General features: G+C 43.2%; 1 protein-coding gene across 6 annotated transcripts in view; it reads right to left on the bottom strand.

The window, feature by feature from the left end:
• AMPD2 (adenosine monophosphate deaminase 2) overlaps nt 1–15,247 on the bottom strand; it is a 334,786-nt gene that overhangs the window by 132,788 nt on the left and 186,751 nt on the right. For all 6 annotated transcript variants that reach the window (XM_073615888.1, XM_073615890.1, XM_073615891.1 and 3 more), the window contains one exon: nt 7,231–7,362. In XM_073615888.1, the coding sequence (XP_073471989.1) occupies nt 7,231–7,362 (132 nt within the window). The remainder of the gene's footprint in view (nt 1–7,230; nt 7,363–15,247) is intronic.

The raw sequence follows: 15,247 nt of genomic DNA on the forward strand, positions 1-15,247 counted from the left end.
GACATTTTTGTATCAAAATATGGTGCTGGGTTTTGCCTGCTAATCGACTTGAATAGTGCACATTTATTCACAACATGTTTATGCTTATAATTTTATTCTGTTGGTTTGGCATATGCACTGCAATTTATGTCACAGTTAATTTAAAGAGGAACTGCAGTCTGCTCACATAATTTGTAATAAAAACATCTTTGCCATTCTGAAGCTTCCCTCCAACCACTTTGCATGTTATTTTATATATACTGTGATTCTGTACTTGCCAAACATGCTGCAGAAATCTCCCTCCACTGCGTCTGGCTGCAACCATTTTAACTGTGGGCAGCTGAAGCTACTGCCTGTTCACTTCCTGGATTTACACAGACACACAGAGGCACACCTTCAACACTGCAGCTCTCATTGGCCGTCTTATGACTCATCCCCCCTCACTTCCTGGCAAACTCTCACAAAAGTTAAAGAGGAACTGTAGTCTGCTCACATAATTTGTAATAAAAACATCTTTGCCATTCTCAAGCTTCCCTCCAACCACTTTGCATATTATTGTATATATACTGTGATTCTGTACTTGCCAAATATGCTGCAGAAATCTCCCTCCAGTGAGTCTAGCTAACTGCGGGCAGCTGATGCAGCTGCCTGTTCACTTCCTGGATTTACAGACACACACCTTCAGCTCTGCAGCTCTCATTGGTCCTCTTATGACTCATCCCCCCTTTCTTCCTGGCAAACTCTCAGGTGAGTTAGAGAGAGCTGTGCATGATGTCATAAGCCTAGGCTTTTTACCCGACGAAAAACAGGAAGTGGGCTGTATAAGGTATTTACTGGCAGAAAAAAAATGTTTTACTATCCAAAGTTAAAACCAGGACAGAAGATTTAATAGATGGAAAGATGAAAAAAATTACTGAAGTTCCACTTTAAAGAGAGAGCTGTGCATGATGTAGGCTTTTTACCAGACAAGAAACAGGAAGGAGTGGGCTGTATAAGGTATTTACTGGCAGAAAAAACATTTTTACTATCCAAAGTTAAAGCAACAAGGGCAGAAGATTTAATAGAAGTTGGAAAAATGACTGAAGTTCCGCTTTAAGTTACGAATAGTGTGTAAGCGTCGTGTTTTTATACTTAATAAAACTATATAAGTATATAAAATATAGCCCACTAAAATTCATATAATATTATATCATTCATATCATATTATGAAAATCAATATACAGTATGTTAAAATCCAATATTAAGACCCCCAGGGGCTAACACTTGGTTTGTATAAATCCACCACAACTCCCTCTGAGTTTATAGTCTTAAAAATTAATGCACAAAGCACTGCAAAACAGTTTTTTTGTAATTGATATAATAATGTTATCTATAATGCTGAGTTGCTGAATAAACGCGAGACAATAATAACTTTGGAAAAAACACAAAAAGTGTGAATTGCTCCGTAACCTGTAAAACACATGCATACCATTAACTGCGCTAAAGTCTGGATGGGGGGCGTGGCTAAACTCTTTATGTGAGCGGACGCAGCTTCCTCTGCTCCGGCCAAAGTTCTGCTTAATATTAGCTGGGACTTCCTTTCCTGAGACCCTTTCTGCTCCTGTGTCATCCCTCCAACAGCAGCTCATTCCCCCGGGAGTACACTGAAGCGCAAACCAGTAACCAGAGTGATGACTAGGAGGAACAGGGAAAATGGAGCAGAACTAGCCCTGGGCTCCAAAGATGGCACCGGCCCGCTTCCACCATAAGCTCACTTAAGCCATAAGCGCAAAGAAGCGGCAGAAAAACTGAAGCCTTTTTCCTGGACTCCAGTCTCGGTCTCCTCTAAGCTACACAGCCCTGAGCCATCTGCACTGCACCAGAAGCTGACATGCAGCTCTTAGCTCCTGCTCATACAGAGGTACCTGAGGGTGACGGGCACACCGACTGGGATAGCGAGGCTGGGGAGAAGGAGGGAGCCTGGTCTGCTAATGCTGATCCCAAGCAGCCTGCTTTGATGGGAGAATCAACCCTGAAAGATGTGTTGGATGTCAGTACAGTCCTGCAACACTACTCTGTGTATTTTGTCTACCCAATTTCAACATCTGCGAGAGGAGGTAACTATTATGTCCCATGACATGCAGAAGGGGCGGGAGCGCACCTCTGCTCTGGAGAGTCGATCCAGCAATATTGAGGATGAAATGGCTCCTGTGCAACGCGACCATAAGGTGGTGGGGCCTCAAAAGAATTAGCACGCTAATCGTATAGATGATCTTGAAAATAGGCTCCGCAGAAACAATGTGTGGATCCTAGGCCTCCCAAGAGCGCATGGAGGGGAGAAATCCCACTGAATTTATAGAGCAATGGCTACTAGAAACCTTTGACAAGCAGAACTTTTCACCTTTTTTTGCAGTAGAGCGTGCCTTCAGAATCCCAGCCAGACCTCTCCATCCAGGGAAATTTCCACGACCATTCATCCAGAAGCCACTACATTACAAGGACAAAAATAAAATCCTGGCCTTGGCCCACACAAGAGGCAATATCGAGGGTAATGGCTCCAAAGTCTCTTTCTTCCCAGATTACTCGGTGGAAGTTCAAAAGCTGAGGCCCCAGTACATGGATGTTAAAGGGCACTTCCACAAACTTCAAATACCATACGCAATGCTGTATCCAGCAAAACTTTGCATTATGACCAAGGATGAAACCTAGGGCGGCTGCCTCCTGGTTGGACAGGAATGAGCAACACCTGGCTCCTCGTCATAACAATGCTCCTACCTGATGCTGCACTGCTTCGGTGAATTGGCGCTTCCCTTTTGTTTCCTGGGATCAGTTCTTCAGGGATGTCCTTTTCATGATGAGCTAAAGGTGAAGGAAGAGTTGCTTCTAATTTCTTAGCCTGTTTTCTATGTTACATAGTTACATAGTTACATAGTTAGTAAGGTTGAATAAAGACACCAGTCCATCCAGTTCAACCTGAGTGAGTGTCTACAATTATCCCTATTTATTTAAGATACCCATATAGCGCCGTCCATTTACGCAGCGCTCCACACATACATCGCACACTCACATCGGTCCCTACCCTCAAGGAGCCCACAATCTAAGGTCCCCAACTCACATTCATATACTAGGGCCAATTTTTTGGACAGAAGCCAATTAACCTACCAGCATGTTGTTCAAATGGCTCCACATGTCGTGGACTGGATGCGCACATGTCGGCCTGGGCGATTTTTTTGTCCCCCCCCACCATCTCTACAGAAAAATTGTTTGGTTTTCTATTTCCAGTTGCTAGCCTTACCTGGCTGGCTTTTTTTATTGTTGTTTTTTTTTTCTCTGTTTAATGTTTTTCTCTATGACTGAGAGGATGCATATCACACCATTGCTGTACTATTCTGTTATACTAACCTGGTTGACTTGACCCCCACATGCCTTTAACCTAAGGCTCAAATGCGTGTTATACAGAGCTGATTGCTACTTGCTAATACTGGAACCAAAGTACCCCTACGGATTGACTCCTATATCTTATACACATAGCTAGCTACTTTATATATACTTTTGGCTAATGATGGCATCTGCTCTTGTGTTACTGTCCTGGAATGTAAGAGAACTAAAGAGCTATTTTTGACACCCTGGCGCAAAACAATTCATCAATTGTTTGTTTGCAGGAAACCCATCTTACTAAAGACACTGTCTCCTTACTTCAAAATAGGGCTTATCCTATTCAGTACCATTCTGTATACTCTGCATTTGCTCGGGCTACCAGCATCCTGATACCCTCTAAATTACAATTTTCCTGCAAACGCACATTGATAGAGCCTCAGGGTAGATATATCTTATTTGTGTGTACCTTGTTTTCTATGACATGTATTCTGGGCTCAGTGTACATTCCTTAACCTTATAATGTTGAGGGTGTTGAGGAGGATAGGTTTTTTGGCAGATCACCCTGGTTTACCTCTACTGATAGTAGGGGATTTTAATAGTGTATGTGACCCATGTATGGACCATCATCCGACGAGTCTCTAATCAGAGACTCCCTTTTTTTAGGCAGTTCCGGGATTACATGATGTATGGCGACTCTGTAACCCTAAGTCCCATACCTATTCTTGCTGTTCTACCACCTATCCATCCCTTTCTAGGCTTGACTTAACCTTGGGCGCAGATTCATGGCTCCCATTAATTTCTGACATGCAATATCTACCGAGAGGTATTTCAGACCACGTTCCAATTTTTATGTCCCTAGCTAAAATCAAACCACATCTTTAACCTAATTGGTGTCTCAATGCTTTCTGGCTGTGGGTATTACCGTGGGATGACTCCATTCGCTGAGCTTTAACTGAATTCTTTGTTCACAATGACCAGTCTACCAATCCACAGGTGGTGTGGGACTTTATGAAGGCCTTTTTAAGAGGATTACTGATGCAAGCTATTAGTACTTATAAAAAAATCCAGTGTGGAATGGGAGACCCTTCAGGCAGCAGAGGTGCAACAAAAAGAAACTCAATATATCCAGAATCCCACTCATTCCAATCGGACATGGATCGTTCATTGACCTCTACTATGACCCTGATAGGCAACTTCGGATTCTTATTAGGATTCGCGATGAATTGGGATAAATCTATTTTATTCCCACTGGATGAACCCTCCACCTTTCTGCCACAGATTTCCCAAAAAATTATGATAGTAACATCCTAAATATTTAGGTATCTGGATACACCCTAAAGTGGAGGGTTACTTACACCATAATTTGACTCCCATCCTGAATAAATCCTTAACAAGATTAGGAGCCAGGTATGGACCAAGTTGCCCCTATTGGTGGTAGGACAAGAAAATCTAATAAAAATGATTTGGGCTCCTCAATTACTTTGTTTTCCACAATTATTAAATGTGGATACCCATTAAGTGGTTTAAAAAAAACAGATTCCTTGTTCCATGTACTCTTATGGAGAGGCCAAAACCCCAGGATTAAGTTATCATCATTACAGCTACCTAGGGATGCAGGGGGCCTGGCAGTGGCTCATGTGAGGCTGTATTTTCTGGTAGCACAACTCCTGCAGTTTTTAGGATGGGGGGCAGAAAATTGGTCGGACCCTGTACAGTCCTTGCTACTAAGTAGATCTTCTCTATCATCTCTTAGCCCAGTTGGAGTCAGGGTCTTTTGCTCTTGCCTCTGGCAGTCCCACCCTGATCCCTATGCACAAGGTATGGCAGGAAATGAGGCAAATTATGCAATATGAGGGTATTTCAGTATATACACCATTATGGGGGAATGAGAATTATGGGGAACTATGCAAACTAGAGGGGTTCGAGCATTGGCATACATCGGGGATGCAACATGTTGCCCAGGTGTATACTCATAATATTTTAAGAACATTCCAGGATCTACAGTTGTATTAGCCATTGTTAAATAACAGATTATTTTTATAACTACCATTGCAACACTCCCTTCAGGCCCAGTTTAAACATATTACACCAGAGGTACGGCCTATGCCACTTATAGATTCCACCGCCAGGATTGTAAATGATAAAAAAGGGCCTTAGTTCTTCCATATATAATTACTTGATGGGACAGTACCAGAGGACGGTTACATGCCTGGGTAGAAGAGGTTGGGACAAAGATCTGGGAGATATGTCGGATGATATTTGGCAGAGTATCTTGGAGCAGGTTCCCTCTGTGTCTGTATCACCACAGCAAAGCTTATCCCAGTTGTTTATAATTCATAGCGTATACAGGACTCCACTTAAGTTGTTTTAATGGGGTGGGCGAGACATATCTGAATGCCCGCGGTGTTCAGGGTCTCCTGTGGATTTACTCCATGTTATGAAAATGCCCCGAACTGTTTAGGTACTGGTGCAAATTAGTGAACACTATTAATCGCGTATTGATCTCTATGCCTTTTGGGATATCTAGATGATTAAATATTTAAACCTGATATTATTAAACCTATTAACAGGCTGCTGTTTTTAGAGCATAAAGCAATTGCATTAAGATGGTTGTTTCCTGTGCCCCCTACACATGAGGAATGGCTTATTTAAGTCAATGATGCTCGATTAAAAAAACAACAAGTGTATCGTAATAGGGGTACATATCATAAATTTCATAAAATATGGGGGCCATGGTTAGTTGTCCCTGGCCATGCTCCTTTTCCAAGTTCCAAGTGTCCAATTAAGAACCATCAAAGTAAGGATTAATTCTCTTGTGTCTGCAGAGCCTTGCTGCTCTCTGAATCAGCGGGATACTGTAGACTGTCAAAACACAAAGAAAAGAGAGAACGCACGGGCTCTTGTGCAACACCTTTAATGTATTTGGATAATACATTAAAGGTGTTGCATCAGAGCCTGTGCACTATCTCTTTTCTTTGTGCTCTATAACCTGTGCCTTCAAAACTGCTTGTGTACTTAGCACTGTGGTGTGTCTTGTAGGATAGAAAGATATAATGTAGTGTGTACTATATATCCAAGTAATTATCCAGCAAAGCATGCATAGCCAGGAACCAGCATGTAAAGATATTGGGAAACCCTGTCTTACCTGTTCACATTGCTGTTCCATCCAAGATCCAGTTTTTGCCTGTCACAGTGGATTTACCCCGAATCAAGTAACAAAGCAAACCTTACAGGCCAAGTCCAAGTATACACAGTAAGTAACCAATCTGGAAACTACTAGTTAGTAATAAGTCAATAAGAACTCAGATCTTGATAGAAGTGTCTATACACAGAAAGTAACCAATTTGGAAACTACTAGTTAGTAATAAGTCAATAAGAACTCAGATCTTGATAGAAGTGTCAGTCGAAAGAGGAAAAGGAAACTGGTGAAAAATAGAAAAAAAAAATCTCCTCAAACTGGAAACAAGGTCCAACACCTAAAGACACCTGCAAAGAACTGAAGCCTCACAGAGTGGGTTTGTTTTATATGGATACAGTGGGGCAGTCCTAGCAAAGCTGTCACCAGTGTCCAATCACCTGTCCAATAACCCATGGACTAAGAATGGATTTCTGTGTCCTGTACTGTATGATTAAGGTAAAAAGAAAGTTTGACAAAAAAGTTTGACTAAAAATAGTTACATTTTTCCCAGAAGAGAATAGGTGCCCACTAGCATAAAAAGATGCATGCTGGGAGTGGAAGGTGTTATACCAGGCTGATCACAGTTTTTTTTTATTTGCCAGTGTCCTCCTATACAACCCAAATGTCTTTGAATCCTGTGTCCCTAATGAATGAAAAATAAATACAAATCCCTGCTTAATCCCCATGTACAGACAAATAATCTTATGAATCCTTACCTTGATGATGTGAGCAAAGTATTTTCCAGACACCTTGTTATCTGTCTTGATGAAGATTTCCCTAAGAACAGATTCGCCTACTGGGTTATATTTGGCATTGAACTTGTCAAAGCGATGGAAAGTATTTCTGTCCTATGGTAAAGAAATAAAATACATTTCAGATAAAGCAAATATATAGATATTATTAAAATTACAATATATTTGTATTATAAGGCAACCAAATGGATCAATTTTCTTATATGGATATTTCTACTTATGTAGATCAGCCTCACAGGACAGAGTATATAGATCAGCCTCACAGGACAGGGTATATAGATCAGTCTCACAGGACGGAGTATATAGATCAGCCTCACAGGACAGAGTATATAGATCAGGGTATATAGAGCAGCATCACAGTACAGAGTATATAGATCAGCCTCACAGGACAGAGTATATAGATCAGGGTATATAGATCAGCCTCACGGGACAGAGTTTATAGATCAGGGTATATAGAGCAGCATCACAGGACAGAGTATATAGATCAGCCTCACACGACAGAGTATATAGATCGGTCCCACAGATCAGGGTATATAGAGCAGCATCCCAGATAGGACTGACAGCACTGCATAGTGCTAAGTCCTTCTGAGCCCTATGCAGATCTCCAAACCTCTGGGCTAAGCTATAATCACAAAAGTCACTAGAGCAGGTAAAAATAATAAGACTACAAGCAGGAGACAGGCAGCAAACATTAGACAGCATGGAGACTTTGGCCACAAAACATTTAATGTCCATTTCCATTTCTTTGCTGCTCGCAGACCAACAGCAACATACCCCCCCTCGGGGACGCACACCGACAGCACTAACCCCCCCCCCGGCACGCACACTAGCAGTCCCCCCCCCCCTGCGGGGCATGCACACCAACAGCACTACCCCCACTTGTGGGAGGAGGTCCGGCACTTACCGGGCTGTTGGGTCCTCTCCTCCTGTGTCCCAGTGTGGGCAGCAGTGGTGACGGAGGAGTCCGATCCTCCAGCTTCCTCCCCCTGTGTGTCTCTTCCGCCAAAGCGCCAGGCATTGGCCTGGTGCTCTGGGAAACAGGTCTCACTGACCTTCCTCCTGATTAGCGGGGAGGCACTGTGGTGTAAAGATAATGAAAATTAATTCGCTATGGTCACACAACATATTGGGGATCAGGGTGCACTCTCTGCGCCCCGAGCCCACCCTTTTTTGAAGCCTATTAGAGCCTCAGGCTCTAATCAGGTGCTTAAAACAAAAAACAAAAAAAACACCCCCTCCCACGCTGCCATAGTAGTCCATGCGTCCGGCGTCTTCTTTTGCATAGAAAAGATTACTGTACTTTTATATTGTAAACTAGAATGTTTTTAAAATACATACAGATGCAGTCATACAGGCGGCAGATAATAAACTACTAAGTCTAGCCAGGGAAACGGAATTTGCTTAAAGATACATGATCTTAGAATGCATCAAAGATACGTGACCCCGCCCCATGCCAATATAAGTAGTGGCACACCGCGCACCTAGCATTAGAGCGGGAGAGAGCGCCGAGTCAACATCGGAAGAAGAACAGAGGGAGAACACAGCGGAAAAGACCCAACAAAAGAGCGAGAAGATAGAGAAGACCCGGACAGCAGAGAAGACAGCGGACAGAGGGAGAAGAACCGGAGAGGGCTAGAAGACATCAGCGGAGAGAGGAGAAGACCCGGAGAGGGGAGAAGAACTGGCAGAAGACGTCAGTGGAGGAGGCAGAAGAGTCAGAGGGGGAGAAGAAATCGGAAGAGACGATGGATGCCTTAATAAATTACTTTAAAAACCTGTGTAATGTGTCTTATTTTTGACATTTTTTTAGGTGAATGGGTAGGGGTACAATGTACCCCATACTATGTGAAAACATAGGGTGGGGGCCGGGATCTAGGGGCCCCCTTGGTAAAGGGGGCTTCCAGATTCTGATAAGCCCCCCGCCCGCAGAGATTTTGATCGGCTCTCTATGGAGCTGGTTTACATATCTCCGCAGCAGGTCCGGTGCATTTTGAACAAAAATGTTGTGTGTCTTTTGGTCCATTTTAGGTCTGAATTTAGCCCAAAATTCGGGCTGAAATCGGACCTGAAACGGTGAACTAGGACTCCTGCTGTGAGCCGGATGCAGCGAAGGTGTGAACTTAGACTAAACCTTTTTTAGAATTTTCTAGCACTTTTTTTTCATGTTTTTCTACATCTTCCAACAATGCTTTTTTAAGCAACTTTATCAAACATTAAAGTGGTACTAAAGGCAGAAGGCCCCCCCCCCCTATACTTACCTGAGCCCGATCTTAATCCAGCGATGTGCCCGAGAGCAGCTTCTCTCTGCCCTCACTGGACATCGAGGCAGCTGCGCCATTGTCTCACGATGCTGTCAATAACAGCCTGTGAGAAGGGAGCAGGTGCCAAGCAGCGCTGTGTGTGTCAATGGACACACAGAGCCCGGCTCAGGATCAAGCCTGCACATGTGCCCCCATAGCGAGAGGCTTGGTATGTCGGCACTCAGAAGAAGGAATGGACCAGGAGCACCAGCTGGGGACCCCAAAAGAAGAGGACTGGGACTGCTCTGTGCAAAACTAGAGCAAAACTAGAGCAGGTAAGTATAACATCTTTGTTATTTAAGAGCAGGTACTGTAAGTATAACATCTTTGTTATTTAAGAAAAAAAGTTTTTTTTCCTTTACAATCACAATATTTTAAATAATCGCACAAACTATGCACAAACTATGGTAGAGAAAATTTGATTATTGACTTACCTGTAAAATCCCTTTCTGGAAGTAAATCCAAGAGCATTGTAAGCAAATCAGAAACACCACACACTAGAGCTCAGCCGCTATACAGGTAGATGAAGATATGGCTTCAGCCTACGCTTCTCCTGACTACACTCCTCTCCTTGTCTTCTGATTTGCTTCAGCTAGCCTGGATGAGCTTTTCTGAACGCCAACACCAGTTTTGGGCTTTGGACTGCAGGGAGAGGTTTGTGGTGCTTCGAACAGCGCTCCAATTTCTTTGCATTTGGGTCATAAGAACATTGGAAAGTTGATTCTTAGTCCATTGGGTTATGCTCCACCTCCAGGTTTTTGGACAATGGCAAATAGCAAAGCCTGAAGGCCCAAAAGGAACAATACTCTTAACAGAACAAGAGGTCATTAAAGGGCCGCCTGTAGGTCCTTTTGATCGAGGCCAACTTCCACCAGGGCCGGACCATCCACCTGATAAAACTTAGAGAATGTATGAGAAGAAGACCAGCCTTACAGACCTGAGAAATTGAGGCCTGATATTAAAAAGTTCATAAAACACCAACACTTCTGGTAGTGTGGGACATCACAAGAAAGTAAGGAATCCTACCTATCTGGTCATATGGCTGAATGATGAAATGTCAAATCCACCTAACACCTAGGCTTCAGATTGACAAATCAAGGCAGCAGAGAACAATCTCTTTAGGATGCTTTGAGGCCTGACAAAAAGGAAGGCAACACAATGTCCTGATTCAATTGAAAAGCCGAGTCCACCTTAGACAGAAAGGAATTAAGGGGTCTCAAAACAGCCTTGTCCTTGTGAGGAATAAAAAAATGTTCCCTATGGGACAAAGGAGCAAGCTTAGTCACCCTAACAAGGTAATAGCCATGAGAAAGGCAACCCTGTGCGACAGGAGAGGGAAAGAAATGTTCCAAATGGGTATGAACAGTGGCCTCTGAAGGACCAACAACACCAAATTGATATCCCATGGAGTTAGCAGTGAGTGTACTGGTAGAACAATGTGAACCACCCCTTGAAAAATGGCTCAGACCAAGTAATGCTAATGATTATGTCTGACAACCTCCCCCTGCTGAGCCAAATTAAAGCATTGAGAATTACTGAAATGTCTTCTGTTCCTTTCCTCTGAGGCAGATAAGGTAGGAGTTTGAGAAGGGAAAATGCATAAATCAGGCTGAACTGGTTCTATGGAGTTATTAGGGCATCTACAATGAAGACCCGAAGATCCCTTAACCTGTACACAAACATTTCCAGTTTGTGGTTGAGTCTAGATGCCATATAATCTACAACAGGTGCCCCCACCAAAGGCAGAGCTGGTGGAGGGACCACTCTCCAGGATCCAGTCACTGTTAGCTTAGGAAATCTGCTTTCCATTTTTCCATGCTATGAACATGTACCATGAACAGAAACAGAATACTGAGCTTCTTCCAACTTTTGGTACAGAGATTTATGTATGCCACTGCTGTGGTGTTGCTGATGCTTACATGCCAGGACATCTCCTGGTTGCAGGGAAGTGACCATTGACCTTACAGATTCCATCTGGAACTTTTAAAAAGGCAAGAACTTGTTCAAACACTTAAATTCCAGAATGGATTGCACATCAGCATTTGGCTTGAGCACCCCAAACAGGTTGAAATAGTAACCATAAAACCTTTCTGATTCTGGAACAGAGACAACAAGCTGGTCCAGTGCACACAACACAGCTGTTCTTTTGTTGGGTGCATTTGGTACTTTTGACAGCATAGTGTGGAGGAGGCAAGGAGCAATACTCCAGCTTGTAGCCTCTATACACAACGTTTTGAACCTGGACATCAGAAATATCTTGGGTTCATATGGCTGCGAAAGCTGTCAACTGTCAAGTGTACTCCCCCCCCCCCCCCCCCACTTGCAGAAGTAGAGGTGCCTTTTAAGTGGGAATAAGGTTTCTTGCCCAGTTTGGCAGTTGTTGGCCTCCAGAACATTTTCAAAACAAAGTTTTCTGTTTTAGCCTGGGTTCTGAAAAGAATGAAAGGAATCTATCTTGAATCCAGGCAAAGACAGCTTCTTCTGCTTCTTAAGACGTAGACCATTGGTCTTGGGCTTTTGGGCTTCTCATATGTGGCCATCTCAACTGTCCACCTTGGAGGAGATTCATCCACCTTGGAGGAGACTGTTTCCTCAGACCCTGCCTTCATTATATCATCCTTATCCAACCTAGGAAAGGGTGGTAGGAAAAGTCACAAGATAGTTCCTGTAGGGATGAAGATATAGACTTCTTACAGAGTTAGAGAACTCCTGAAGGAGTGTTGTCTGAGAGCCAGAACCAGAGCCAGTTTTCTGCCCTATAATTGGATATGTGGAAGGAAGATTGTCTCCTGAAATAAGGAAGCCAATCCACCTGGCCGCAATCTCCCTAGTGGCAAATCCACCATGCTTGCCATGCAGGCATTAGTCAAACAGTACCCCACCACTTGGAGACTTCACTTGGGGTCGACTGTCGCATTACGGCATGTACTTTATAGGAGCACAGCAAAGTGCTTTTTGTTCGCTGGTGTGAATGGAAAATGGCCGAATGCAAAATGCCATCCGTGCATGCTCTGTGTGGCCTGAGGATCATGCCTTCACCAAGGACAGGAGAAATTAAGGATAGAAAGTGTGGAAAAACAGGGAGGTGTCTGTACTCCCTGTACCACTGGATGCCCACAGCGCCCTGTTGCTCTCCTCAGTCTCTCCAGTCATTCTTATGAAAGGGAAACAGCAGCAGGGTACCAAGTCCCACCTCCCCACTTCCCATACCAGGGGCACTTTTCTACACACAAAGTTCAGCAGAGAAAGGCATTTCAAGCAGAAATGCGTGCATTAAAGCAGAAAAAGCAATTTCACCAGAGAAAGACAGGTCCATCAACTACAGACACTAGCAAAAAACTGAGTCATGGCAGGGAGTACGAGGGGTTAGGCTTTCCTATTTGCCTGTGTTCAATCACCTGGAGGTGGACCAGAACCCAACGCTCAAAGGATTAACTCTCCTGAGTCCTGTGATGTACAAATAAGAAACTGCATTTGCAGTGGAATTAAAAGAATCTATTTGGTTTATGTGCAGTCATTCCCATTTGTACCACCCCCATACACTCATTCGTTTCCCTGGAATGTAAAGGTATTATGCAAAATTAACTTCCATATGCCTAACTAAACTTAGGAAAGTGACTTACATTCACTGCAACTATACAGTGCTGAAAGCATAACCTCTGAATTTTATGAATGAAATTTGGGGGAAGCCTGCTATGGTGTTTTGGCTTCACTTTCACTTGAAAAGTGTGCACTGCTAACAAGACTGTAGACCAGGTAACATTTTGCTGCATAGCGGAGATTTAACAAAACAGGGCCTGAGACCAACTGTACAGGCACTGAAACCTACTGTGCATAGGCACCGTCAAAATAATTTTGAGCAATAAACACTGTGGTATACTTCAAAATGGCACTCAAGACACACCAGAGAGGCAGCAAAACCTGCTGGGCTTTCACAGAGGGCAGACTTTTTCCATCAACAATGCTGTTCGCTGTCATATCGCTAAGGGTAAATTATGTCTTTGGCAGACAGCACTTTCTGTCTCCATACTAGAATGTCTTTACAAGACATTAACAGAGTATGTTTGCACAGGTAGTGCATGAGGAAACTGATCCAAGTAACATTACCTAGGTAGTTCCTAAATTTACATGTATTCCAGAAGCCACAGGATGATACCACTTCTAGAAGATCCAGTGCTGCTGGACCTGTAGCAAGTACACGCTGCCACATGCACTACCCAGCTGAACAATCCTTCACTAACCACTACTGCACCCATGAAATCTTCTACTGCACTTGCACAATTCTCCACTGGCTGTCACTGTAGGCACGTAATTCCTCATTGACTGCTCACAAACTGTTAACAGTTCTCGAATGACTGCTGCAAATAAAATAGTAAAACACCTACCATGTACTGTTTCACTGTGTACAGTTGTGCTCATAAGTTTACATACCCTGGCAGAATTTATGATTTCTTGGCCATTTTTCAGAGAATATGAATGATAGCACAAATACTTTTCTTTCACTCATGGTTAGTGTTTGGCTGAAGCCTTTATTATCAATCAACTGTGTTTACTCTTTTTAAATCATAATGGCAACAGAAACTACCCAAATGACCCTAATCAAAAGTTTACATACCCCAGTTCTTAATACCCTGTATTGCCCCCTTTAACATCAATGACAGCTTGAAGTCTTTTGTGGTATTTGTGGATGAGGCGCTTTATCTTCTCAGATGGTAAAGCTGCCCATTTTTTCTTGGCAAAAAGCCTCCAGTTCCTGTAAATTCTTGAGCTGTCTTGCATGAACTGCACGTTTGAGATCTCCCCAGAGTGGCTCAATGATATTGAAGTCAGGACACTGAGATTGCCACTCCAGAACCTTCACTTTATTCTGCTGTAGCCAATGACAGGTGGACTTGGCCTTGTGTTTTGGATCATTGTCATGTTGGAATGTCCAAGTACGTCCCATGTGCAGCCTCCTGGCTGATGAATGCAAATGTTCCTCCAGTATTTTTTGATAACATACTGCATTCATCTTGCCATCAAATTTGACCAAATTGTCTGTGCTTTTGTAGCTCACACATCCCCAGAACATCAGCAGTCCACCTCTGTGTTTCACAGTAGGAATATTGTACCTTTCATCATAGGCCTTGTTGACTCCTCTCCAAGTGTAGTGTTTATGGTTGTGGCCAAAAAGCTACATTTTGGTCTCATCACTCCAAATGACTTTGTGCCAGGTGGTTTGAGGCTTATCTCCGTGCTGTTTAGCGTATTGTAAGTGGGATACTTTGTGGCATTTGCATAGTAATGGCTTTCTTCTGGCGACTCGACCATGCCGCCCATCTTTCTTCAAGTGCCTCCTTATTGCGCATCTTGAAACAGCCACACCACATCTTTTCAGAGTCCTGTATTTCACCTGAATTTAGTTGTGGGTTTTTCTTTGCATCCCAAACAATTTTCCTGGCAGTTGTGGCTAAAAGTTTAGTTGGTCTACCTGACCGTGGTTTGGTTTCAACAGAACCCCTCATTTTCCACTTCTTGATCAGAGTTTGAACACTGCTGATTGGCATTCTCAATTCCTTGGATATCTTTTTACATCCCTTTCCTGTTTTATACAGTTCGACTGTATTTTCCCGCAGATCCTTTGACAATTCTTTTGCTTTCCCCATGACTCAGAATCCAGAAACGTCAGTGCAGCACTGGAT

This window comes from Aquarana catesbeiana, linkage group LG02 (assembly GCF_042186555.1).
Source record: "Aquarana catesbeiana isolate 2022-GZ linkage group LG02, ASM4218655v1, whole genome shotgun sequence".
Classification (NCBI taxonomy): Eukaryota; Metazoa; Chordata; class Amphibia; order Anura; family Ranidae; genus Aquarana; species Aquarana catesbeiana.